Source organism: Catharus ustulatus, chromosome 3 (genome assembly GCF_009819885.2).
Source record: "Catharus ustulatus isolate bCatUst1 chromosome 3, bCatUst1.pri.v2, whole genome shotgun sequence".
Taxonomy (NCBI): Eukaryota; Metazoa; Chordata; class Aves; order Passeriformes; family Turdidae; genus Catharus; species Catharus ustulatus.
The window spans coordinates 81,028,551-81,055,467 of record NC_046223.1 but is presented as its reverse complement, the minus strand read 5'-3'; the positions used below and the strand labels follow the sequence as shown (position 1 = coordinate 81,055,467).

At 42.5% G+C, this 26,917-nt stretch overlaps 1 protein-coding gene across 6 annotated transcripts in view; it reads left to right on the top strand.

Annotated features, from left to right (window-relative positions):
- The window catches only part of LOC116994136 (ankyrin repeat domain-containing protein 6-like), an 87,644-nt gene that overhangs the window by 47,693 nt on the left and 13,034 nt on the right, over window positions 1–26,917 (top strand). For 5 of the 6 annotated variants that reach the window (XM_033055599.2, XM_033055601.1, XM_033055600.1 and 2 more), the window contains 4 exons: window positions 8,055–8,311; window positions 16,804–16,902; window positions 25,092–25,190; window positions 25,699–25,797. In XM_033055599.2, the coding sequence (XP_032911490.1) occupies window positions 8,192–8,311; window positions 16,804–16,902; window positions 25,092–25,190; window positions 25,699–25,797 (417 nt within the window). In that variant the 5' untranslated portion in view covers window positions 8,055–8,191. Of the gene's footprint in view, window positions 1–4,263; window positions 4,683–8,054; window positions 8,312–16,803; window positions 16,903–25,091; window positions 25,191–25,698; window positions 25,798–26,917 lie in introns of those variants that run through there. The other variant, XM_033055597.1, reaches the window with a different exon arrangement.

Genomic DNA, 26,917 nt, shown 5'->3' with positions numbered 1-26,917 from the left:
TGCATAGCCAGGAAACAGCAGTTTCGGTAGCTGACTTGACTTGGCTACCAAAACAGAATTGAGCCTATGGTCTCAAGAGGAAAAGCTCTGTCACCTTCAGCTGCTGCTGTGTAACCCAACACACATGCAGCATGGAGGCTTTGTGCACTGCATCAGATTCTTTGCTGTCTTTGGCCCAAACTCACACATGGGATAATATAAAGTCCCTAAACCTACACTTTTCTCTCCTTATTAGGATCTTCTCAGAGATGATTTAAAGTTATTCCCTAGTTTTTTCAGATCTTTTCCAATGTCTGCTGAGGTCAGAGAGAGCCCTCTGGCTTACTCAGCAGGTCTTTCCTGGGGTCTTTCCTAAAGCAGTTCCCTGTCTGAATCAGATGCAGCTAATTTATCTCATTATTAATGTTTTTTTCTTGGAAGTTAGAGCCAGTTTCTCAACAGCAGCACTGGGGGATCAGTGCATGGGTTTAGGAAATGGGAATTACTGTCCTAACTGTGCTGACTGATGAGGTGGTTCCATGCAAAAAGATATGACCTCCATGTCTGCTTCCCTGCTGTGTTCAGTTTCTCTCCCTTGCCCATTTTTCAGGGTGTGCCAAGTCCCTGGATATTTGTGCTTCCTCTTGCTGTTACAATACCCTGTGGTGGGAGGCAACCAAAAAAATCATGATCTCTTGATGGTAATGGTGTGCATCATAGCAGGGGCACACACCTCTCTGGGGGTTACAGTGGACATACTCAGCACTTCCACCCATGCTTCTCTGAATATATCTTTCTTACACCCTGGCCACTCCATCCCTAAGATTTCATCCACTGACTTTCAGCTTGAGCCTTGTTAAGCTTTTAATTGACACACCGCCTGCCAGGCTCTTGCTCTCGTGCCAAAAGCCTAGCAACATTGAGGAATATTGTGCCAATATCCAAACATCTTGTGTACTCATGTCTCCATGATTCAGTGCTGAGTTGGGTGGCACTGGTCCCCCTACCTCACCACATCTCCCACTGCTCTCCCAAGACATCATCTGTGAGGGCACAGGAGGGGCTGTGTCATCGCTGCTGGCAACTTCTAAGTCATGTTTTTCTTGAAGAGGAAGAACATCTCCAGTGCTCTTTTGCCAGCTGAAAAATATTTTGAAGCTGGTAAATGTGTTCTTTTCTTATCTGCTCTGCCAGCCAGAGCATTTCCTGATCACTGCCTGGCTGCACATCTTTAATAGTGTGTATAAAATATAGGATCTAGCTCAAATAGGAGTTCGTGCCTTGGTGCTGGTTGGCATTAGATTATTGTAGTGGTGTTCTCTGGCCTTGAAAAAAAATCTCTAAGTATAGGAATTAGTTTTTGCTTGAAATTTTCTGGAGTATCTTTTGCAGTATTAACCTGAGTTACTGTTATATGCTCTCTGGGAGGGTGTGGGGCTGTTTGTGCTATCAGGGAAGAGGGTTCATGTCATACATGGACAGGAGGAGACCTCTGCACCAGCACTCTGACATGGCAGCAGCAGGGTCCCCAGATTGAATTACTGTCCATGCTAAAGATAACCTGAGCCCTCACAGCAGAGGACAAAGGATAAGAAAGGGAAGAACAGCAGAGAAGGAGAGGGAGTTGGTTGTGGAAAGGGTTATGGTGCCTTCTGCTCACAGTGAGATCCTGCAGTCATTTTAATTGGTTCCTGCACAGAAGGTGATGGTGAGGGACAGTTCTCCCACCCAGAAGCCCCACTGTTTGTGAGGGTAACATAAACCCCCACTCTCCCATGAGCACAGCCATGCGTCTGTTTTGTTCCCAAGGTTAGGCTCCAGCACTTCTATTAAACAGCAGTCAGCTGGAAAGATTTCCTAACTGGTTTTATGCAAATGGGAGCAGATATGTCATGCATGTGTGTTTGCACACTGGTACTGTCCTCATCAAACAATAGATATTGTTTTGTCATGTAAATAGCACTCAACTGACAGGGCTTGCTGGGCGTTGAGCTTGCTTGTACTGAGTGGTTTTGACGTGTGTGTATGCAGGTGTTGAAAGAGTGGGGAGTAACAAAGCTGTGAAACTTCAATAAGCCAAATAAACCCCCCAAATCATGTTATATGGAAAGTGGTAAGTATATAACTTGTGTGTTGCATAAGGGAGGTCAGGGCTACATGGCAGAGAGAGAAGTAAGAGGGGAAGAAAAACCAATTGTTTTCGTACAAGATTAGTTATGTCTAAGCAATGACTTGAAACTGTCTCTGATCTTCATCACTGATGTCCATGTGTCTGTGCCTCTCTCCAAGAGCATTGTGTCTGGCAGGTGCAACTCTAGAGGTTGGTTTTGATGGTACCAAGGCATTGCCTGAGAGCTGCCAGGCAGCTGAGGATTTACACAGCCAGCAGTGGAGGCCAGGCAGCAGAGATGGACAGGACAGAGCAGCTGGGGAAGCTGCAGTTGCTGTCCCCCTGTGCTGGCTGTGGTCCGACTGCGGGTCCGGCTGCAGGCGGCCACCTGCAGCGGAACAGTGACATCAATCAGTCTGCTCTGGTTGTGCTGGGAAGCCTGATGAGCAACTGTCATGTAGATGCTCCCTGGGAGGCTGCTAAATAGTCATTGTTGAAGTAATTAATAACAACAAGTGGGGGGGGGGGGGAAAGGAGTCTCAGAAAATGTTTTCAGATGTGGTGATACTTAGGGTGTTGGATATGCAACTGTCCATATGAAAACTGAATGCTTGTACTTGCCACAATAAAATGAATAATGAGAACAGTACCCCCCCATCCCAGACCAACATATAATCTACGAAAAGTCTATGTAGATGTCCAGTTCAAAATGTTGGTTGGTATAAAACCTAACTCAAAAAATAGTATCAATGATGTTGTAAAGGAAAGAAGTGTGAATCAAAAGGACATTGTTCTCGACCTGGTGGGGGGCTTTTCTGTTTCCCAGATAAAGCTGCTGCTGGCTTTCACAATTACACCTTTGACTGATTTTTAACTGTCTTTTGGGGCAGGAAGGGGTGAGAGGCAATATCCTCCCTTTAGCAAAATATATTTTTCCTGAGTAGTTTATATTAGATCCATGGTGGAACTAAAGAAAAATCACTGAAAGGGAAGTAGTGCTGCATGTCTTGGACAAAGCCTTTTAAAGTCAACTGAGAGAAATGGCAGATATATCAGCATCCTGGAGTAAATGATAAATGAGTTCCAAGAAACCCACTCTTTCTAATGCAATAATCCACTCTGCTGAATAATGTTGTTATTCTAAAGTGAATACAATCTTACTGTTTGCATCATATTTTATGTATGACAAACTGCTTTGCAAAGAGGCTGGATGAGAAAAAGAGCATTTTATAGATCTTATACTAATAAAAAAAGAAACCCATTTTGCTGTGAGAGTCAAGCAAAGAAGAGATGAGCAGTATTTAGATGTAGGAAATTTTCTTAGACTATTATTGTAAATTAGTAGCTTTTATCTTGTCTCCCATAACAAGATGGTCTGGCTCCATATCTTAATATTGGGCTATTCCAAAATAATTTAAACTAATTTTATTCCATTGCTTGTTTTGAATAAAATAAAGCTACCAGGTGCTGACATTTTTTTTTTGGACTACAGGCTCCCTAGGGAATTGGTCACAGCCCCAAGCCTGCCAGAGTTCAAGAAGCATTTGGACATTGCTCTCAGGCACATGGTGGGATTTTTGGGGCCATCTTGTGTTGGACCAGGAGCTGGACTTGGTGATCTTTGTAGATTCATTCCAACTCAGGAAATTCTGTTATTCTGTGATTCTGTGGTTTTATTCAGCATAATTTCTGCTAATAAACTAAAAAAGAGAATTTGGGATCTCTTGCAGAAAACTGCAGTTCCTTCTTTTTTCCTCTTTCATCTTGTACTTCAGCACACATGGAAACTTTTTGTCAGCTATGTAAGCATTCTTTTATTCAAATACTAATTTAACTTAGTGATTGCATTGAGAATGACCTGTGCTCTGGCATTTCATCTTTTCCATTTAGCACAGGGAACTTCTTAAAATTGATTAGCTCATAGCTCCTAAATCTTTCATAGTTTTGACTTTTTTCTCTTCCCTCAGCGAGGAAGCTGCTGTTTTTAACCCTTTGCAGGAATTTAGGAGTCTATCTCCTAGCCTTTCACTATCTGTGATGTTTGATGTTTCCTGGACTGTCCTTTGGCTTTTGAAAACCATTATTCCTGTGGGGTTTTTTTGTTACTGACGTGTAAGCGCTAGGGCCACTGAAGCAGCCTGGCAGCAGTTTGGAGGGGAGGGAGCTGGGGAGGGGAAAGGTGCAGAGAGTGTTTTTTGCCAGCTCTGCCAGTTGCATGGGAGAGAGGACAGAGCTGGGAGCTTTACAACCCTGCCATCGAGCTGCCAGCTGCCCACCCGCTGGGTGCTGTGCCACCCCAGACAGACATCTCCTAAGCATCCCTAGGGCAGTGTGGCTCGGTGAGCTGAGAGCATAATCCGTGGGGATGCAGCTGGACCTCCGTGCCTGGGGATGGTGCCTGGCGGCTGCCGATTTGGAACACTAATCCACAGTCAACCTGTCCTTTTCCACACTCCACTGATGGGGTGAGCACGTTATCCTCGGAAGGGATTGACCCACAACAAAGCAGCTGAACCTGTGGGCATCACATCTGGCCAGTTTCCTTGGAGAGGCTTGCTTGGGAAGTAGGTGTTGCGTTCCCAGCCCGCCCCAGGTAAGTAATCTGATCTTAAACAAAGAAGCACAGAGATGGCTGTTTTTCATTTAAAAACTGTTAAAGCAAAATAATTTTTGTAGTTTCTGTTTTGAAGGCATAAGGTTTGAATATTCTCATGCTCTGTGCCTCCCTTGAGCTTCTGGATCTTGGGGGTGATAATGAGGGATTTAATTCTGGGCAGCAGGTGCTGGCAGCAGGGATGTGATGCAGTGCCTGTAATCGTGTTGTCGGGTTCATTTTGCACCATCTGGGTGTGAAAGGAGCAGTCAAGCTTTTAATTGCAGTCCTTGGGCATCTGGTACCTTCCTCCTGCTGCTGGGGGTGCAGACGTGGTCAAGGAAAGACGCTCTGTGTCTGAGGCACACAGAGAGTTAAAGCTGGGGGAGCGATGCCACTGCCAGTGTAACCACTGTGCTGGGGATGGGTCCCTGGAGAGGGGAATCAGAAGGGTATTCCCACTTCCACTGTTCACCCATCACCTTCTTCTGCCAACTCAGGAGAAAAGGAAAGTTGGTTTTTCAGTTGTCTGGGCTTCCTATTCTAATTGGAGGCACTTTTCTGAATTGCAAATAATCCCAGTTGCGGAGATGTAAAGCAGATGTGGTAGGGAATGTGACCTGTTGTTCGAGCAGCAACCAGGCTCCTGCTGTGACTGCCCTCTGGGAACAGGACCGACACCTGCTGGAGACCTGGGCAAAAGGAGATTCCCCTAAAAGAACAGTAGCTGGATCAGCTCATTGCTTTGCTTTTGTGTATGATCCAAGTGGTGGAAAAGACAAGAAGGCAAACTCCATGATAGCAGTGATGCTGTCACAGTCCATCTCTCCAGTGTGACAGGGTATGGCAGGAGCAGGTTCATGATCTCACTGTGCTGCAGTAATGGGAAGGCAGCATTAGAGAGGGAGAGCAATCAGACTAGGGAGTATGATTTCCAGCATTTACCTTGCATAGGTTATCCAGACTTTTCCAGCCCTACATTGTTGAGGTATTAATGTCTTTCTAGGGGTGTGGCTGTGATGAGCATCTGTGGTTTCTGCAAACTTGCTCAGAAATGTCAGTGTGTCTCCCCACTGACAGGAAATGTCAGGAAGATGTCTCCATTGAGACTGAGATTTTTGTAGTGAATATGCAAATCTGTCAGTGACAATGATGTCACTGCATTGCTTTTGTTTTGGTTTGTTTTTTTTTTTCTTAAATTTAAGAGGTAAGAAAACCAAGCAGGTTCTGACCACAGATGTTTGAAGATGTCAGTGTATTGTTCATGCCTCAAGCCAAAGTGTTGGCAGCCAGCTTAGGAGTAAGGCTGGGGACAAACAAGTGATGGCACATTTCACCTGGAAATTACCACTGCACAGGCAGGGGCTGGCACAGAAACACCATCCTCTGCCTGAAAAGCTTCCTGTTTTAAGGTGCGCCCTGCACTGTGTACTGGTCACAGAGGGGAGCTATGCAGTGTGCTCCTGGGTTATGGAAGCACCACTTTGGGACGTGATGGGAGAGTGAGGCATGTGTTGGGAGCAGGGGCTGGGATCATGGGTGGATGGTGGGGGGTATGGAGGGAGAGTGGGTGTTCTGCTTGCTTTGGAAGCACAAGTCACTGGAAATCAAATACTTGAGGAGGTAAGATTGAAACTTGGATTGTTTGTCACAGGTCAAATTACTAAGTGTAGGCCATCTGTGTTTTTTGGTGCTTTTTAAATGGTTTGTACTACAATGTGTGCAGCACTCTGCCAGAGGAGCAGGGTATGATGTGCTAGTGAAGTACATGAGGGGGTTTTCTTCCATATTCCCTATTTTCCATGCTACCAGGGTACAAAACTGTGTCCATCACACTGAGGGTGTGGATGAAACCAGTCCAGTGGCACAGGGTACAACTCCTCTGTTACCCTATGTTAGACTGACTTTGGTGCCCAGAAACTCTTTGTCTGGTTTCTCTGAATAAATGTGCAGCTATTTCCATGTTGCTCCAAATATATTTGCATTTAGAAAGGAAAAGAAAGGTGAGGAACAGCTAACTTGGATCTTTTACCTGGAAATGGTATTACCTATGCTTATAATTAGAAAGCAAGAGTCAATTACCTGGAGTTTTTATGGGCTTTGGCATAACTTTCTATTGACCTCAGAGAGAGCATTAACTTTTCGGTACTTTCAAGGGTCTTTTTCTAAAATGCATGTACTATTTTTCTGCATATTTACCTTGAAGGGTGTTGTAAGAATTGAAGTTCATAAAGCATTCTAAGATTTGTTAATATAAATTACCTTAGGAGGGCAAATTAAATTCTGTTATCATCTACTACTACAAATTAACCTACAGTTTTAGTGTTTGGTGTTCTGAGATGGATTTAGAAGATAACATAAGGGTGAAAGACATTGTATTCTAGTACTGATCTCCAAGATCATCTGGATCCTGTACCTATTACTCTTCGACTATGCAGAGTGTGTAGTACTGTTGGCTGTTAAGGAGCAGTGTAGTGATAATTCAAGAGAGGAGGATAGATACACTGGATATCCTGAAGTGTTTTTCCTGTACTGAAATAATTAAATACTAAAGTGAGAAAAGCACACATAAAGCTGAAATCTTCCCAGACTGGACTTCCCAGACTTCCCACAGCTCAAAGGGATCAGTGGATACATTTTCTGTAATTATATCAGAAAACTCTTTTCAGCTCTGATGGCTTGTTGGATGGGTCAGTGGAGCCTGGGCAGACAAACATACTCACAGTTTGCATGATGACTGCTAAATCTGAATTGTTTCCGTGTTCAGTGGGGCATGATGTCAGCTCGGTGGGGAAAACATAATTTCTCTGTGACAGCAAAGATGAGTGTTTCCCAATAGCAGGTTGAGGTCTCTCCCAGCAGTGTCCTTGGGATTGTTCAGGGGAGGCTGTGAAGCATTTTATACTCGTGAGAGAACAGTCAGCTGCCTTTAATTGCTGACTGCACTCAATCTTTCCGGGGCAGAGGTTTGTATATTTATATCAGCAGCCAGTAACTATAACCTATTCTTGTTCCTTTGGCCAACAGTAGTTAACCCATCCTTGGCTAATTAAAGACCAGGAAACCTGGCGGGGGGAGAGAGGATGAAAAGGGGCCACACAAATAGAAGTTAGAACTGAAAGAGAGTTAAGGTCTCAGAAAGTTTAAGGATTTTTGTCCCAAACAAGGGGAATGAGGGCACATTGAAAATGTGCTACTGTCTACATCCCTCCACCTTGCAACAGAAGTGCAATGTCTTCTGGAGGTTCTGAGGAATTTTTGTGATCCCCTCCCAAACCAACACAAAGATCAATGCTTAGAGAGGAGCTGCTGTAGTTTCTGAGCTCTGTTTCTGAAAGCTGGCTGACAGCAGTGTTGTTTTCTGATCCATAGGTCCAATGGATGGTATAGCAATAACATCACTGTCCAGGGAGCTGGAATCCTTCCTTGCCTGCCTGCATGCTGCTTGAACTGATCCCAAGCCTTTGTTTTTGGACTGAAGAAACCTGAAAACCTTTCTCTCCTAATTCATGAGCCAGCAGGATGTGGTCGCCGTGCTTTCAGAACGCCTGCTTGTAGCCGCCTACAAAGGCCAAGTGGAGAATGTGGTGCAGCTTATCAACAGGGGTGCCAAGGTAGCAGTTACCAAGGTAACGAGAGAAAAACGCTTTGCAAAAGCCCTGGGAACTAATGTAACTCTTCTAGACCATTGTCTGTGAAAATGGCCCCCTAGCTTTACCAATCTGAATGTGACTGAAGTTAGTGTTCAAATTTCCTGGAAGTTTGCATTTAATAGCTCACGCAAATTTGTGATATAGTGCATGCCTTGTTTTTATACCCTTTGCAGTAGGTGCAGCTGTGATGAACACTTAGTCCTTGCAAACACAGTGTATCGACAAAGGGGAGCAACAGTTTTCAAAGCGTACATTGACTTTTGAACACTGTGTGACCTGATGAATGGAGCGATTCATCACTGTCAAGGGAAGGCCGTTCAGGGCACCCATCTCCCTGGGTGAGGGGATGGGGAAAAACCACCTCTTGTGGCAGGGTAAAGGGATGCAGAAAGTGTTTCTTGCTGCTGCTCTTGGTGAAGCAGACTTACTTATACCCAACATCTTCACTTATTTGTTCCATGTAGTCCCTTAGTCAGTTCTAAACTTGTGGGTTGCAAATTTTGTTCCCCTACCTTCGAGAAAAGTCAGAGTCAAATGATTTCTGTTTACATTCAAGTGAGTTCAAACTGATATTCACCTGTTCCTAATGTTAAACATGTTGTAAATAATACTGTCTTAGAAAAGATGAAATGTAATTACCTGTTGCAGAGGTTTCATCAGCAAAAAAACTTAAAACGAGCTAGGTAAGTCAAATCATTAGAAGTGTTACATAAAATTTGGGGTGTGCTGTTTTGATAAACTGTTGTTCTCCATCCTATCTACTTTTATTTGTTTTTCCTTATTGGTTTTGAACATTACATATGTATGGAAGCTAATATTTACAGATAGAAAACACATTTGATAAAAAGAGGAAAAGGCAGAATGCTTATCTGTCACTGACAGTTGTTTTCAGTCCCTTCACAGTGTTTGAGTTGTAGATAATATTTATTTTGAAAGTTGGAGTGATCCAAGGACAAACTTGTGTTTGTAAGTTTTGTTTGCCAAAATAAGTAGCCTCTTACTGGTACATACAAAACACAGATGTAATAAGCATTAATAGTCCCATGTAGATGGCTGGCTGGTTCTGTTGTCCAAGCAGCTCTGTAGCTGATGAACAGCTATTAAAAGGTAGTCAGTAACAGACCAGGAAATACTGACTTATCTGAATGGTAGCTCAGGGTATTGTAGTTGTCTTTTCTTTTGTTTTTGGGTTTTGTTTTTGTTTTGTTTTGTTTTTTGGGGTTTTTTGGTGTTTTTTAGGATGATGAACCATGAGGCTGCTGAGGGACCTCTACTAATTACAGTAAGAAACAAATAGTGTAGATTTGACTTTGAAATACAAAATCAGGTTAATTTGCTATAATGCAGATTTCCTAGAGTTGATAAGTTTTTCTTTCCTATATGACTTAGGTGGGTCCCTTGCTTTGTTGTTCTGCCCTGTGTGGAAAATCAAAACAAAGTTCATTTGGCAGCAAAACTGCAACCAGGTGCAAAGTGCTGGTGTTTCTGTGGAGACATGTGCTTGCCAACCATGCTGGAGAACTGTGAGGTCTGAGGCCATCTCTGTAGCTCACCAGCTACTACAGCACTGTAGATATTTTTTCCTAGAAGTTGTGGGTCATTCCCATGGAGCCCAGAGAGGGAAGATGACAAAAGCTGTCCCTGTTGTCCTTCTGGATGCATCCCAGCACTCCGACAGACAGTACAGATGCTGTACTTGGGTAGTCTGGTGACAAGCCCTGCTCAGAAGAGATGAAGTCAGATCTGCAAGACTGTGGAGGAGTGCACACAGAGGAGCAGGGACTCTCTCAGAGCAGCAGCCAAGGCTGTGTGTACGAGGGGTTTTGAAGGCACACAGACTCTTACTCCTCCCACACTGTGAGCCAGAGAGAGCTGAGCTCAGTGTGAACCAAGAGGCATGAGACCAGCCTGGTGCCCTCACCAGAGCTCATCCATTTAGGCTCTGTGGTGTCCTGTCCAGGTTTACACCACGTGGAGTTTGCATCTGGCTCTCACCCAGCCATCTGCATAGGGACAGCATGTGCATATTTGCCTACGAGAGGCTGTATAAACATAGCCTGGAAGAGTTTGGTTTGCTAATCTGATGACACACAAAGGCTGGAAGGAGAAAGAGCTGTTTAAAGTTAAGGACAAGGTTGTCACAAAAGCAAGGATGTATAAATTAGATGCAAGTATATTGAAACTGGAAATCTGGAGGGGTTTTTTAGTCATCACAGCAACAGGTTCTTGTGCAGTTTTCTACTAAGCAGAACAAGCACAAAATAAGAGCAGCTTTCAGCATAGAGGTTTTTAATTTTAGAATGGAAATTGGATGGCAGACTTTTTGTAATGCAGTAAAATAGACCAAGCTTTCAGATAAATTGAAACCCAGAACCCTCTTCTCCCCCAAGGTAAAACTCATTGCACAATGAAGCATAAAAATAAATTTATCCCTGTGCATGCGTTAGTCCTGATTTACCTGTATGTCTTCTGCTTTTATTAGCAGTTTTCAGTTTGTTCTACCTAATTATAAATTATAGGAGTTTACTTCCAAAAAAGAAAAAAAAATGGATTTGGTACTTGCCAACCAAACTTCCTGCTGAATTCTCTGGGTTTTACTGGAGGAAGACACATGGAGACAAAGCTCTTTGGAGGGAAAGAAAAAGTGCCCTCATCACAGCAGGCTTTAAATGTATTTTTGATCCGCATCTGTAAGCACAGACCAATTGTTGTGAATAACACTGCAGAGCCACAGATTAAAGTGTCCAGGATCTAGAGATAAATGCTAGAGTTCTCTATTCAAAAAGGATTAATAGAGCATAGCTCAAGAAAAATGAAGGATATTTTCTGTAACAGACCAAGTACTAGTAAACACCTTATAGCTTATTTATCCAATTCTGGTTTTGTCCTGTATGGAAGGTCATATGATATAGTTAATTGTTGCTTCAGTAAACAATAATTCAGCTGCAAAATAGTATTTCATTTTTGTCACTTTTGAGTAGATGATTTCAGAAAAAAAAGAGGAAGAATACGAAAGAAACAAAATCCAATGGAGAATACACAAACACATCCAGGTGCTGACTTCAGCATTGCAGTGAGGATGCATTTGTTTCATTTTGACAGCATTACTAGCAGGGCATCTGTACATCTGTAAGGAAATGTGCACCTCCTTTGACTCCAGTGAGGGACACTCAGGCTCATTCCAGATTTGGGGCCTTTTGAAATATGTGAAGAGGAGCTGATGGCAGAGGTCACACAGGTGACTGCAGTCTGACATCAGGGAGCCCACAGTGGGAGAGGCCAGGTGGCACTACGTGGCACATGCATTGAGCACTCACTGCAGTGCTGGACCTCTGCCACCAGGCACCTGGGGTTGTGGCCCAGGGCAGGTGTGATGCTCAGCAGAGGCTTTGTGGCTCTGCTCTTCTCTGCTTGGTTAGGGTGCTCTGTTGCTGCTCTGCCTGATGTGACAAAAAAGCAATTTCCATTTTTACACCTTTTTGATTGACATTCTTCACAGGTGTGAAGTGCGTAGCTGATGCCTTTATGAAAAGGGCAAAAATACCCTGAACAATTGGTCATACATACTGGTTGACAAGGCAGGTGCCATTGTCAGGTACTTGGGTGAATAAGATGCAAAAACTGGAAAACTAAGCCTTTTCTGTCAAACAAGAAAGCTGGTCCCTTCGTTCAGTCCTTTTGTAGTAGAGCTTTTTTTCGGTCACAAAGTGACAGCTGCATCTTTGGCACAAAAGCCCTGGGACTTTCGCTGAGCTGATGTGCCTTGCTGTCCTCGCAGGATGTTGTTGTCTTTTTCCTGAGGGTGTTGGATTTGCGTGGCCAGGTTTTGGTAGCAGGAAGGGCTACAGGTGTGGTTTCTGTGAGAAGCTGCCAAAAGCTTCCCCAGGTCTGGCAGGGCCTGTGCCAGGGGGCTCCAAGATGTATGTGCTGCTGGTCAAGGCTTGGCCAATCAGAAATGGTGGTAACCCCTCTGGGATAGCATATTTAAGAAGAAAAAAAAATGTTACAGAGAAGATGTAACTACAGCCAGGGAACAGCCGTGAGAATATGTGAGAACTACTCTGCTGACAGCAAGGTCAGTGAAGGAGGGGGAGGAGGTGCTTCAGATGGTGGAGCTGAGATTCTCCTGCAGCCTGTGGTGCAGCCCATGGTGAAGCAGCTGTCCCCTACAGCCCATGGAGGTCCATGGGGATGCAGAGATGCCCATGGAAGCAGACCCATACCAGAGCAGGTGGATGCCTGAAAGGGGCCTGTGAATCCATGAGAAACTTGTGCTGGAGCAGTTATAAAATTGAATTCTGCAGAGAATGGATGATCATTCAGAAAAAAAAAGCCCTAAAGAAATGCAAAAGGTAGTGCTTCTGTTTTGATTCAGTGATTGTTTGATTTAACTTTTGAAGTAGTCATGTTATGAACACACCATATGGCAACACTTGTAATGCTGCGGTTCTTTAAGTCTCAACTTCAGAGCATGTTGAGTTCTTTAAAGCAGTCTCTCTTTTTTTTCTTTTTTAAGCTAAGACACAAAAAAATAAATGTATTTTGGTGCTTTCACATTTTTTCACTCCTTCAGTTTGAAGAGCTATTTGTGTCTGTTTTAAATAATAATTAAAGATAAATTAAAAGGGAGTAACAAACACTTAGGAACTTGCTGAATGTGTATTGAGGTCAATGAGAAGCTTTCTGCTGACTTGAGCGAGCAGGTTATTCATGGAGAACAGTCTAACAAATCATCAGTGTGAACAATGTGACAGGACATGGATTTTGCTTTCAGGGTTTCCAACAAAATGTGGACAGGCATGTTTTTTGTGAGTGCAGAACAGATGAATAAATAACAGTCCTTGTGCATCACAAGAGGAGGGTGAGATGGAGAACTGAGTGTACCTGCAGAAAAGTACCTACAGATGCATAAACATAAAGAAAGATCATGGAACTTGTGGTGCTAAGGCCCCCCTGTGTGGGTTTGGTTGTGCAGTGCATGTGCATTGGCAGCAATGCTGAGAGGACTCTGCTTTTGAGTGGTGTGTATTGACAGGTGCCTGTCAATGTCTGGAAGTTAGAGAGCGGATTTAATGCAAACCAAAACTACCCTTGCCTTTTACTGCTGAAGTTCATGTGGTTGTTCAGAGTGCTTGGCTGCAACCCAATGCACCCCCACAGCTACAGCAGTGTGTCACCATGGCTGGAAGTTGCAGCCTTAGTCCAATAGGTCCCATTTATTTTGTCAATAAGTCCATGACACAGGGCCATTTGTATGATTTGTTGCCTGATGAAGCAATTGTTTACATTTGAATAGAAGTCCAAATTGCTTTTTTTTTTAACATCTGAATGACTGCTTTATTGGTTCATTAATCCCAAGTTGTAGCAGTCTCTCATTTGTATTTGTAATAATCCCCAAAACATTACAGTTCATATTTGGCAAGGCTCACAAGCTTCTAACTTGGTAATCTGTATGTCAAACAATCCCTGGATTTGGTGTTGTGTCCTTGAAGTGAGCATCTAGGAGACATTCTGGTTTATATGTTTTCTTTCCCCTTAGGACCCTTGTGTGTATCAGATAAACCCCCTCTTTGTTGCTGTGTTGAGTGCAGAATGTCTTTATGGAGGAGACACACAGAGGGAGTTTTGTCTGTCTGCCTTCATCTCTCTGCCCCCTATATATCTTGGGTAGGATGAATTGCTGTGAGAGAAAAACTTGGTGGGCTGGTGGTTTGACTTAAAGATACGAAGGCAAGAGCAGCCCTGACTTGCTGCTGTGGCATGGACTTGTTCAGTATTTGTCCTGCTCTGCTCCAAGTTTGTCATCACAGGATGAGGGGCACCCAAATTGTTTTGTCTTTTCCTCACAGTTTGTTCTGGATTGGTGTTTGCATGTGTATGTACATTCATACATGTGTGTATGTGTATTTGTGTGGGGATTGCATGTTTGTCCAGTATTTGCATTGCCCACACTGGAACTGTGTCCAGCTCTGCCACCCATCTCTGCTCACATTTTGATGTTGCTGGGAAGAAAAAGAAAATCTGGCACTGCTGGTTCTTGCAGGGTTGTGATTAATCTTGAGCTGATCAGTGCTCTTCCAAATGCCTGAGCCTCTAATCAATGTAATATGCTGGAATTGATCTTCCTTCCCAGTCTCCTGTCCTGGTTAGTATGATATTTTTGTTTGTAGTGTCCCTTTAAAGTAGGAAGAACTCAAGGAGTGCATGTGTGCAGAAACTGGTTCCTGAAGCCTCTCTTCAGGGTTCTCCAGTAGGTGAGATGCCTCTCAACCTATGTTTCTGGATAGAGAATCTGAAACACACAAACACTCTGGAATAAAAGTGATCCTTTGGTCTTCCAGCTCAAATATGCTGGCAGACATGGTTCATTTGGCAGTTGCCCAGGAAGGTGTTTGGTGAGGAAAATATGTCCCTTGTATTCAAATAAACTCCTATTCTGCTTTCATAGCTTACTTTTAACATGTTACCTTTACCTGCATGTCAGCATTTTTTTGTGGTTAGAGCTGGTTTTCTTATCAGAAAGTTTCCTTGCTGGAATATATATTCATGTTGTTGACACTTTGTTTTTAAAGCACATGAGCTGGCTTCAAGCTGGGTTTCTTTGGGATTTTTCCTTCTCCATGCACAGATTGCTATAAATTGTTTTCATGGTGTATTAATAACCTTCCAGGAAGTGAGATAGATGCCTGGATTAGGTGATTTACATATTGGCATTAAGGAATGTAGAAAGTCAGGACCTGTAAATCTGAATGTGCTGGAGCACATATATCATAATCCAAACATACTGTTCATTGTTGGGAATGATTTTTCCTTTTTTTTTGTTAAATTTAATTTTATTCTTTTTTTTCTTTATTTTTTTTAAATCCCTCTGTTGCTTGGGGATTTTATGCCTCCTGCTATTGAGTTAGCTGGAACAGCAACATACCCCTGGCTCTCCTCCAGGCTGATGGAGAGAGAAATGTGGTCAGTGCAGCTCAGTGCCCTTCGATACAGGGTCAGGATTTTAGGGACCTGTGGCCAGATAGAGCCAGAGGCACCCAGGCAGGAGGCTGGATGGTGCCCAGGGGCAACGGTGACAACAAAAATGAGCCCTTCCCATGCCTTTAGCAGGGCAAGAATGGAAGTTTCTCTCATGGGAATGAACTGCTGCCAGCAGGGGACAACCTGCAGGTTTTGAGAGACCCATGTGTCGTAAGTGTGAGTGAGAATTTTGTCCTCAGATTTGCCCCTTTAAGTCAACAATGTAGGACAATTAATCAACACTTAGTGTTTCTGAAGCACAGCACGACTAATCAGTAATGGGACATTTTGCCCTTAGCCATTCCTTTGATTCCCAGTAGTGTTTTTCCTTTTTGCACTGAAGAGACCAAGTTATATCTGGCTTTACCAGATATGTGAGTATGGGGTTTGTTGTATGAAAACAATCTTGTCTTGAGCTTAGTTTACTATATACTTGAAATAGTTTTCTTACTGAAGAAGTGAAGATGCTTAAAACCAGAGAGCCAATGGTTGCCTTCTGTGTACTTCAAGCCACTAGTCAGACAGCTCTTGAAGTGTTTGCCCCTTCTGTGGTGGATGCATTAGGGCTGTTTCTCTTCCTTTGCAGGATGAATCATTGGGTGGAAAAATAGACAACAGCACTGGTAGTGAAGGAATAGATACATGATACAGGTGAAGAGTCATGTGACTTTTAATGTGACCCTCATAGAAAATGCCTAGTGGAGAAAACAGCATTCTTTGTGAAGATACTTTGTGAATTTAGCAATTGCTGGAATCCCATTTTCTTTACAGACATTAAATAATCTGCAGTGAATAATTTTAGTGTTGTTGTTTCACAGATCTTAAGGTGTTTCACTCACTTTGAGATTTTAGAGAGAGAGGTAAAAATAAGTATTGTCTAAAAAACCTGGCAGATCTTTAGCAAAGTGAAGTGGGTTGTCATACACGTGAAGTCACTTGGAGTGACTGCAGGCCTTCCATTCCTTTTCAGAGGAGCATCTGTCATGTGCAGCAGCTCAGTAATTCTTACCTCTGTTCCAAAGACAGTGCAGCTTACAATATATGAATTTGCCAGTTATTTCAACTTGGTTGTACAGAGTGCAAGTAAAAGCTGTTGACAGTTCTCTGCTCCAGAGGGACAGAAACAAAAGGGTCATGAATTCTGCTTAAGCATGGACACAGAGCTGGATCTGCAATTGTAAGGAAGTACCTTTACATGAGTGTAATATCCCTTTTTTAGAGTGTTGTTGGGATAAACTAAAATGTTGCAGAAGGTGGAGGAGAAGTTTTCAGCTTTCACAAAACCAAGGTAAAGCCTTTGACACAATAATCTATGTCAGTTGCTAGTATTGCAGGTTTCAAGACTGTGAGGTACAAGCAGAAGAATGACAAAAAGGAGATAAAACTCTATTCAACTACCGTGCATAAAAATTCATCTTAAGATATTATTGTTTTCTTCTCATTCATAGCATGGCCGGACCCCCCTGCATCTTGCTGCCTACAAGGGTCATCTCCACGTTGTCCAGGTTTTGTTGAAGGCAGGTTGTGATCTGGATATTCAAGATGATGTAAGTAGATGCAACCTTCTAACTTGGGGCGGAGGGGAAAAGGTGATTTGCAAATAACAGTAGACATTCACGTCTTTGAAGTAGGATTAAATGGAAACAAAATCTGTCTCTCTATTTTCCAAGTCAGAGATGTAACCTCTAATTTTGGAAATGCAAAAATGCATGGGAAACAATGTTAAATGTGGTGGTTTTCAGTGAATAGCTTAGTGCTCTTGTTCAAGATGCACAGCTTTATAAGAGCGCTGCTTGTGTCAGATGGGTGTGAGAGTTGTCATCTGCTACTTCTGGTAGAAATGCACCAGGAGTTCATTGTGGGAACCTGCTGGAAGGTATCAGGTAGGGGGCACAACCCATTGTGATGTTTGCCAGAAGTGGGAGATGCTTTTTGAGTAGATACATCCCTCAGCATCCAGAGCAGCTGCCCATAGCACAGTATTGTGCCATGGGGAGATAATCCTGATGGCACCATGCTTCATGTGGGGGTGGTCATATCTCTGAGGTTGTGTGGTGAGGCATCAGCACAAAAACCAGCTTTGAATTTAGCAGAAGGTGGTTTGTGTTCATTTGGTAAAATACCTAAGTTGCTGGAATTTCTTGGGTTTCTGTAAGAGTAATGCTAATCTAGGACTGGGCTTTAAGGCACTTTGGAGTGACAGGTAATGTGACTTTAGTTCCCTCAGTGGTAAAAAAGGTATATGCTGAAATGTGCAGTAGCAGTTGAATAACCATGATTTTTTCAAATTAATTGCTAACTTCTGATGGCACACTGGAAGAAGTTTGAGGTAGGGTTGTTTTTGTTTTCCCTGTAATATATAAGGTGGAGAGTCTTCAAAGGCTGTAGAGGTCCAAAGGTGTTAGTAGAGGCACTTTTATGACTAGTGGAAGGACACTGGAAATGTCTAGGTGCCTTTTAAAAATGCCTTTGGGCATTTGTTTGCATCTAGAGAGTTAAAAGTCTATAGCAACTGGAAAACTGGTTTGTTTCTTTGCATGAGTAGCTGATTCCCTGTGAGATGTGAGCAGTCTGCCTGTCAAGCTTGGGGCCGGGGTACTGTGGCCGGCTTTCTGCAGGGAAACTTGTTTTTCTGGGAAGAAAGTTTGCTTCCTGTGCTCTTTATTCTTTCCCTGTGCCCATCTGTGAAATGGAGCAGATTTGCAAGTGCAATGGGAGAATCAGTTTATTCAGATTTATCCTGGGTATGCTTTTTGACTTCTCCCAGCAGAAATGGTTCATTAGGTATTTAATTGCAGATACTTTATAAATACAGCCAGTTTTCTTGAGAAAAGAAAACTACTGCTTTAAGAAAGCAAGAGCTTCTACTAATTAGGTCAAATTGAGTTTCTGTGGAAACTGTTTTTTGAATAAGTCTGGTTGATTTTAATCATCTTGGAATAAAGTCTATGCTGTTCATATGTAAGCATGATAGCCATGATGGAAAAACAGTAAACCAGTGTTTAGCATCATTTCAGTTCAGTGAAGACTCTTGCACTTGTAGAAATATTCAGCTCATAGATGTATTGTCTTATGAGCTTCTCAGGGACTTTGTTCACAACAACTGGATAATGCTTCTAAATGTGGTGATTAATATGAGCAGAGTAGATGCATACTGGATTTATAGACACTGTATCTTTAAAATGTATTTTGATGTGTAACTCTGTATTTAGTAGTAGTAGTAATTTGGTTGGGATTGAGGAGAACCTCAGGAGCTGCTGAATTTCAAAGGGTATGTTTGCATTTTTCTTGTAGGAGGAGGAAGTCTAAAACTCCAAATGAAGATTTTTGCTTGCAATAGGTATTAACTAAAATATTTCTGCTTTCCTTTTACATAGGTCTTCAAAGAAGGTTCTCTGCTTATGGCTTCTTCTTGTATAATTAATTTTTACGGTTTATGCCCCACAGAATATGTTTGCAGTCTCTTTTAGTTGCAATCTATTGATTATGCCTCCAGTCACTTTTACTGTGTGCTTATGTGGCAGTGAAGGCATCTTAGTCTCAAGTGTTGAGTAACATCTGTATGTTTCATTGCCGTTTTCCAGGAACAGAGATTTAGGTTCAGATATAAAAACACCTTTGAGTGTGGAGAGTATTATATTTAATTGAAAAGCAAATGATTTTCTTGATTTTGGTCTATGGCATTGTTGTGATAGCACACAAAAATACAAAAAGATTACCGACATTTTATTTTCAAATTAACAAGAGAAACCTAACACTTTAATTCTGAGTTTTGATCAAATTCAAGACTAAGTTTTAATTTGCCAGATGATAAGCAGAAACTTAAAAGTTACTAATTGTTGTGGAGAGATTAAAATGCTCCCTTTCATATTCTACAGATATATTCCCTAAACACGGTAAGAGCCTTAAGAATTAGTTGAAGAATGACCTCCAGTGGCCTGGAGTGGGATTATTATGAATTTCAGCCGGTGGAGTCCAGCTCTGTAGAATATGCCACTCCGGGAGCTGACTCCTTCCTTCTCCCTGCCAATGCTGACAACTCTTACTGGGATCCCAGTGCCATCTCTGAGTGGTCAATGAGTGTCCACACAGCACACACCTCAGAAATAGTCCAGGAGAAAATTGTCCCGGTGAAGGAAATCAAGGATGAAAAAAATAAGAGAAACCAGAAGAGAAAGGCTAGGAAGGAACCTAGAAGATCAGAAAGAGAGAAGGAGGTTAGAGCTCTCTTGCATCGACGCTGCGCTGCGCCTGTCCGGGTGCATGCTGCGACCCCCGGTGCGGCGCTGCGGCCTGGCCGAGCTCCCCACGCTGCATGGCTGCATGGCTGCTTGACGCTCCGTGCTCTGCATCCAGCCTCCTGCCCTGCCTGCACCCTTGGGAATATAAAATGTCGGGAAAACAAGCTGATTTAAAACAAAGGCCCCAGAACTTCCTCTCTGGAAGCTCCAGTTTAAGAAGCAGAAAATTAGTTTCAAATGGAACAATAGCTCAGGGTTCATAATAATTTCTAGCTGAGTGAAAATATGCGAAGTGGCTTATTCCTGTGGTCCTATTTCATTTAAGCTGTAATTTGTTTTGTTCATGATTATTTTTCATGCCTTGATCACTTCTGCTGGTCATGCATCATCATTTATTGTGCAGAGTGAAGTTGTTCTTAACTGTGTATCATGACTGCCTCTCTGTAGCAAAGGAGAAGGAGAGCAGAACAGAGACACTGAGTAACCTGAGAGCATATTCAGTTCCCTTTGTGTACATCTGCTTCAGGATATCACATATGCTTGTATGCTCCTTGTTACATTTTAACTTTAGAATATTTTGATACTTCTACTGTAAATTTAGTGGCTTGATTTTATATTATATGACTTTACAAGTGCTTGTCAGCACTTTGTATTAGGGATTGAAGCCATGAGTTTTTTCTGGTTGTTTTGGTTGTTTATTTTTGGTTGGTCAAAGTTCTGGATGCTTTGCCACTGGAAGTGTGTAAGGCCAGACTGGACGGGCAGCCTGGTGAAAGGTGTTCCTGCTCATGGGAAGGGAATTGGAACCAGATGATCATTAGGGTTCCTTCCAAACCAAACCATTCTATGATTCTGTGATTCTATGATTTTGGTCCAGTTCTCCTGCAGCAAGATAGTCTGTTGATTTCTGCAAACATAGAAGTAGGGAGGCAAAGTGTCACATGGGAGAAGGGCTTTAAAGGAAACTGTACAACTGTTGGATGCCCTGGAGAATAGGAATGTGCAGGAAAAAATGTAGTTATAGGTTGGGGTTTTTTAAGTCAGAGAAATGATAAATTAACATGTATTACAAACTAATGTAAACCCAACCTCATTAATTTGGGGCTGTAGAGTCTAGTAACTCCAGTAACCCAGGAGAGCTGTCAGAAGTCTACCTGAGACTGCATTGGAAGTCACTTGTGTTGTTTCCTTTCCCTTGGGGTGAACTTCAGATGTAAAAAGATACCTGCCCAATTTCCAAGTGCCTTGTGCCAGTGGTTGCAACCACTGTTTTAAGATAGTCAGCACATGAGGAAGCTCAGGGAGATAGTTGCAAACACCAGGACACTGAGCAAATGCCAACAGCCATGCCAACAGAGAAGTGCTGAAGAAAGGGTACTACCAAAGTCCATGGGGAAAAATCAAGATTTAAGTGTCCACCTTTCTTCAGGACTCCCAGCCTGTAAGTTTCTCCTGAAAGCAGGTGTTTAAGCCCTCTGTAAAGAGCATGGTTCCCTGCTCTGGAAATGTACCTGCTAGTTTTGTACATACTAGTTTTGACTCCCAGGATCAAGGTGATGTGCAGGAGCCCTGTTATAGGTAGAGCTCTCAGATGTGCAGTCCTGCATCCTCTGCATCAGGGCATGTAGATTTCTAACCCAGTCTCCCAGTGTCAGCCTCTTACTATCCTGATGAACACCGAGATTTTTTTCCTAAAAGTGGGCACTTTCAACACTGCAGCACTGCCATGGTAAGATGAAGTGAGTGAGTACCACTACCTCTGGGCTACTGTGGAAGAGCCAGCGGCCACTTCCTTTGCCAGCTTAATTTTGAAGGGTGGTGGCTGTACCTGCAACGTGTGGATCTTCTTCCATCATGTGTGTGATGAAGGCACTCACAGGGCCAGAGAGAAGAGGGGAGCTGCCTGCATTAGGGCTGTGCAGGGCCAGGGTGTGCCATGCCACCATCATGCAGTGCCCTGTACATGCCTTGCAAGCTGACATGTCTGGTGCATGGACATGTTGGAGTGAAATCTCCTGAGTTTGAGCTGCCTTTGGGGCTAAGAAGAGTCTGAGGAAGGGGTTTGAGATTCACCAGTGTAGATCTTAGTGCTTTACTTCTGTTGAGCCTCACTTAAGTTTTTTTGGCTTTGGGCCCACATCTGCATTTGGGCAGACTGTTGTTTCTGTCAAGGTCATGTTTCTGTGACACAGCACGGGAGTTGTCTCTCTTCATTGTTACTGATCTGCAGTCTGTTCCTGAGGCATAAATCTCTTGGAAACAGGATCATAAATTGTGCCCAACATAATAGTCTGGACAGTTAATACGCATTTACCGGTGTAATTGCTCTCTGAGCCTCTGGAACAGACCCCTAATGCTTTGCTAAAGGCAGAATTCTAGTGAGTGCTTTCAGAGGCATTTATTTCAGCAATTAATAAAAGGTACACAGGTCGGTGATTATACTGCCTGAAAATTCATGCTGTGAACAAAACACAACTCATCTGTTTTCTGAGACTCCGTGAAAGGCAAGGCAGGGATTTGCTCCACTGCTGATGGGGAGGGAAGGCAGGTTAAAGTGCAGTGGTGTAGACACTTTGTTTATAGGATGGCTGTGCTCTCCACGGCTGGGTTGCTCAGTGGCTGTCACACAGAAGCCATCACAACCTGGTAGTTCAGCTTCCACAGCACTTTAGGCAGTTTAAGGTTAATGTTTGTGCTGAGGTGTGAGGGAACAGTGGATCAGTTGCTGGCCTATCCTGCTGGCTGAGAGGTGTGGTGGTGGTAGGGACAGACCCTCACCAGGACAATGATACATGCCCTCTCTTCACTGGGAGGTGCCTCAGTCAAACAAGGTTTGAGATATCCTTTGAACCTCCCTGTTACATGGATGAGGTGCTTATTTTGTCCAGTCAGGGTGTGGGTTGGACCTTGTGTAGGGAAGATGTTATAACCAGAGCCCATACCTTGCACAGGAGGCACCTGAGCCTGCCATTTTCAGGACTTGTGTCCTTTCACCTACTTTCGTTTCAGGGACCAGAATGTATTTTGGGACAAAGCTTAGGCATGGCTGAAACTGCCCCAGTGCTGCTCTGCATCCGCAGTGCATGGCCCCCCAGCACATGGGTTGGGATTACCAAGGGGGACCTAGTCTTGCAGCAGTGAGGTGTGCTCCCCACTTTGCAAACAGACAAATCTATTTGTAAAAAAAATTAAAGGAAATACTGATAGAAGTAGCTGTCATATCAACAAAGCCCCAAAAGCTGAATAGTCTTTGACCTCACTGCAGTTACTGTGATGAGGACAGGAACAACCTTGATTTAAATGGTCCCAGTAAGAAGATACTTAATTGCAAACCAAATCCTGTACAATCCATTCCTGCCCCAAATTTGCCTTCTCCACAGTACTTTTCCTGACTGTAAAGCAGTAGGAACCAACCATTCATTGTTCAGATTCTATCCACTGCAATGGCAGTTGCCATTTTGTTTTAGTCTGTTTTTATAATATCTTCTGTAGGTTTGCTGGTACATCAATACTACTTGGCAGGAGTAGGTTGGCAGATTACTTTCCATTTCATGATAGTCAGATAAAATTATTTTTGCTTTGTCCCTCATGACTCACTACTGCAGTAACAGTAGCTGTGCCATTATAAAAAATCAGATATAAAATTCTTCCTCAGTTTGTTGGTGAGCAGATTTCCATGTTGTCATAGTAACTGGTAACTATTTGACATTTGTATTTGTGAGATGGTATAATTTGGACATTTTCCATAACATTTTGGTTGTCTTTGAGTTTGGAACAAGTACATGAGTTCAGAGCACTTGCCATGCTGTCAATTTTCCAATACTTTTTGTTCCCACTTCCTGGAAGCTTTACTGTCTTTGCTGAAATCTTCTAAAATACATTTCCAGTTGCAAAACCAAAAGTAAAAATATGTAACCTCTAGAAACAGGAAAAAAAATAGAGAGCAGGTTTTTAAAAAGCACTTTCAACACAGTTTTTAAAAATCAACTTCATGATTGTAAGCCAATTAAATGATTTACTGGTAGGGATTACTGAAAGATTGTGGTTGGCAATGCTCAGTTTTTTATAGATTAACAACTATTTTGGTATCATTAGCACAAAAGAACTCCACCAAGAGCAATTTTTAAGTAAGCTGCTATTTGCCTTTGAGAAAAAATTGTTCAAATACGCCAGTTATCTAAAGAATTGGACACTCTACAATAAAAATACAGAAATTCCTCTGATTGTCGTATTTAATATAATATGCTATTATCTGATAAAAATTTTAACAGAGAAATTTTGTGTCTATTTGGGACTTGGTTTCCTGCAAGCTTTTTTTAGGACACATGGCATATCTCTGCCCTGTGTGTGTTTGTGGTGACCATTATCTAGATAAGCAGAAATGGATTGGATTCCAAATCTGTTTATTCATCCCAATAAAGTCTGTGTGCAGCTTTGAAACCTGTCTCTGTTCCTGGACTCAGGCCGTGCTTTGGCACTGCTGGTTCAAAGCAACTTCAATGGAAAGCCAAGACCAGTTGTGGCAGCAGTGGAGCTACTGCAGCTCATTTTCCCATTCATTTCTGTATTACATCCCTACACACTGCTTCATAAATCTTTCTCCTCTTTCATCAGGTTTTCACCAACATGTGCATAAAAACATATAGGTGGGCAGGGACAGTGGTTTAAGTTTCCCTAGTCTTCAGTTTCTGGAAGGACTACAGAAAACTAACCTTGGGCTCTCCAGCTCAGCAAATGAGTTCAGCAGTTGTTAGAGAAGACACAGATGGGCAGTCAGACAAGATGACCACATCCGCATGATTTCTTTTGGAAAGCTGGCCTTAAAGGAAATAAACTGATGTAGGAGACTTGCTTGTTGCTGCTACCTGGTGGGTCAATGAGAAATGAAAGTCATTTGGACCTCAAGACCGCTCAGTTGCTCGAGTGAAACAAGTGGATGGTCCTGCAGTTGTGGTTCTCATTGTGATGTTGCCTCCACTCTCAGCACTAATTGGTAAATTCATCAGAGGTGCTGAAGAGACCGATTTCATCTCATGCTCCTTATCCTAAGCAGGGTTGATGGAGCAATCAGAGCCAGAGCAGGAGAGCCTTATCCAGTTAGTGTAAGTCCTGGAGGATCACTATGATGAATTACGACAGCCTTTAATTCCCTTTAGTTCCCTACAGACACTGATGACTATTAGACATGTAGAGCCAAATGTGTCCAATTCACTGCCTTCTAATGCTGCCATGTTTTCAGAATGCTTCTGTGCTGTATACGGGATTGTGATGATTTGCAAACTTCTGTAAATGGTTTGTAGCTCTGATACTTTCAGTTACTTCACTAATCTTGGAAACTTTTATGATAGTTGTTTAGGGGGACTGTTTTCAAAGGCAGTTTGGATTTAAACAGTTATGTGTATTGAAGATGCAGCCCCTGTGTGTGTTGTCTGCATTTGCATTAAGTCAAAATGAGGTGAGAATTGTACCAATTACAAATTTGTTTCTTTTTGCAGGGTGACCAGACAGCATTGCACCGGGCTGCTGTGGTAGGGAACACTGATGTAATAGCAACTCTGATTCAAGAGGGCTGTGCTTTGGACAGACAAGACAAGGTAACAGACAAAACAAAAGCCCTGTGGGATGGCAGCTTTGGCAGTCAGTAATGTCAAGGTGTCAGAGAGAAAGTTACAGTTTATACTCCTTAGTAAGTGTCTGACACTTTGAGAATAATTGGAACAATTACATTTTAAAAAAAGCTGTACCATCTCTTTAATACAAATTACTGATTTAGTTATGCTTTTATATTAGACTGATAGTTTTTGATTTAAGAGTCTGTTCTCAGCTCATTAAGGGGTGGATTAAAGGAATGTACAACCATACTATGCACTACTCAAAAGACTGCACAGTTCTCATGATTATTCCAGAAACTTGAGAATCCCAGGCTGTAAGTTTAATTTAGGGGGAAATATAACTAATTTCAAGTTCCAGTCAAATAACAGTTTTTTTACCTTCTTCTAAAAATAAAATAGAAAATAAGCTAGTAAGAAATGAAAATATTTTTAAGAGAGTAGGTTGGTTATACAGCCCCTAACATTCTCCTCTTGTGTGTGTGCTCTTCAGGATGGGAACACTGCTCTTCATGAAGCTTGTTGGCATGGATTCAGTCAGTCTGCCAAAGTGCTTGTTAAAGCAGGAGCCAATGTTCTTGCCAAGAACAAGGTGAGACCCATGGAGGAGGAGCTTTCAGTTCTGGTCTAAGGTGGTTGATTCTCAGAACTGGAGATTTCTGGCCATGGCATTTCTCAGCAGGTGGGCGACCAGCTCTTAGTGGGATTTTTTTTTTCTTTTTCTTTTCCTTTAATACGCCTGGATGGTTCATCCACAGGCATTAGTAAATTCATATTTTGACAGCTGACGCAGGAGAAACTCAATAACGCGTTGAATGATACATTAATTACAGCTGAGGAACACGGCCATTCCTGTGGAAATCTCCATGGTGCTTTAATTTATACTGAGGAGATTCAATGTGATTGGGGTGATTTAAAATGGAAATTAATTGTACTACTAAGAAAATAGTATTGAAAATCTGTTCTTTTTTCTAGAAATTAAACAGCCAAAAGAATGTAAGCCACAGAGGGAAACAAAAAAAAAGTGCCTTATTTAGTTCTTCCTAATATATTAGCAAAGTCTCTTCCCAGAATCTTGTAATGAACCTGGATTATGTTCCTTTTGGTATTTATAATACCTTAAGAGCCATGTAGAGGAAAGAAAAACAAAGTAAAGGGGCTTAGTTCCACTCTAATTGTTATAACTGAGAGGCACTTCAGTTCACTAATTCAGAAGTTAATGAAACAGTCCAGGAAATGGGGGTAGCAGCCCATGGTGTGAGCAGAGTCAGGGTATGGACAGGTGTGCTGCTGGGTTGGTCAGATCACATGGCTGGCACTGTGCCCTGTGTGACAGGGAGAGGACTTTGGGATTGCTTATGGGAATCTCTGAGCATTTTTGGTAAATGTGCCTCTAAAACAGCTTGGGCATAGTGTTTCTCTATGTGCACATGTATATAGGCACTACAGAAGCATATGTTTGTACAGTTGTGGTGACTTTGTGGTCTGCAATTACATCATCTTTGATATTATTCCATGTGTATTCCTTCTTTTTTATTATTTCAACTACCAATTTTTATTTACTGTAATTACTTTTGCTGTAATGTCCCCATAGATTTGTATCAAGGGTATTTTAGAAAACTCCCCATGCTTGACTGTAAGTCTTGTGAACCATTTTGCTGCTCTCCCTGCATACGCTTGTCTGTCTATACACATACACTTCTGTACAAAGG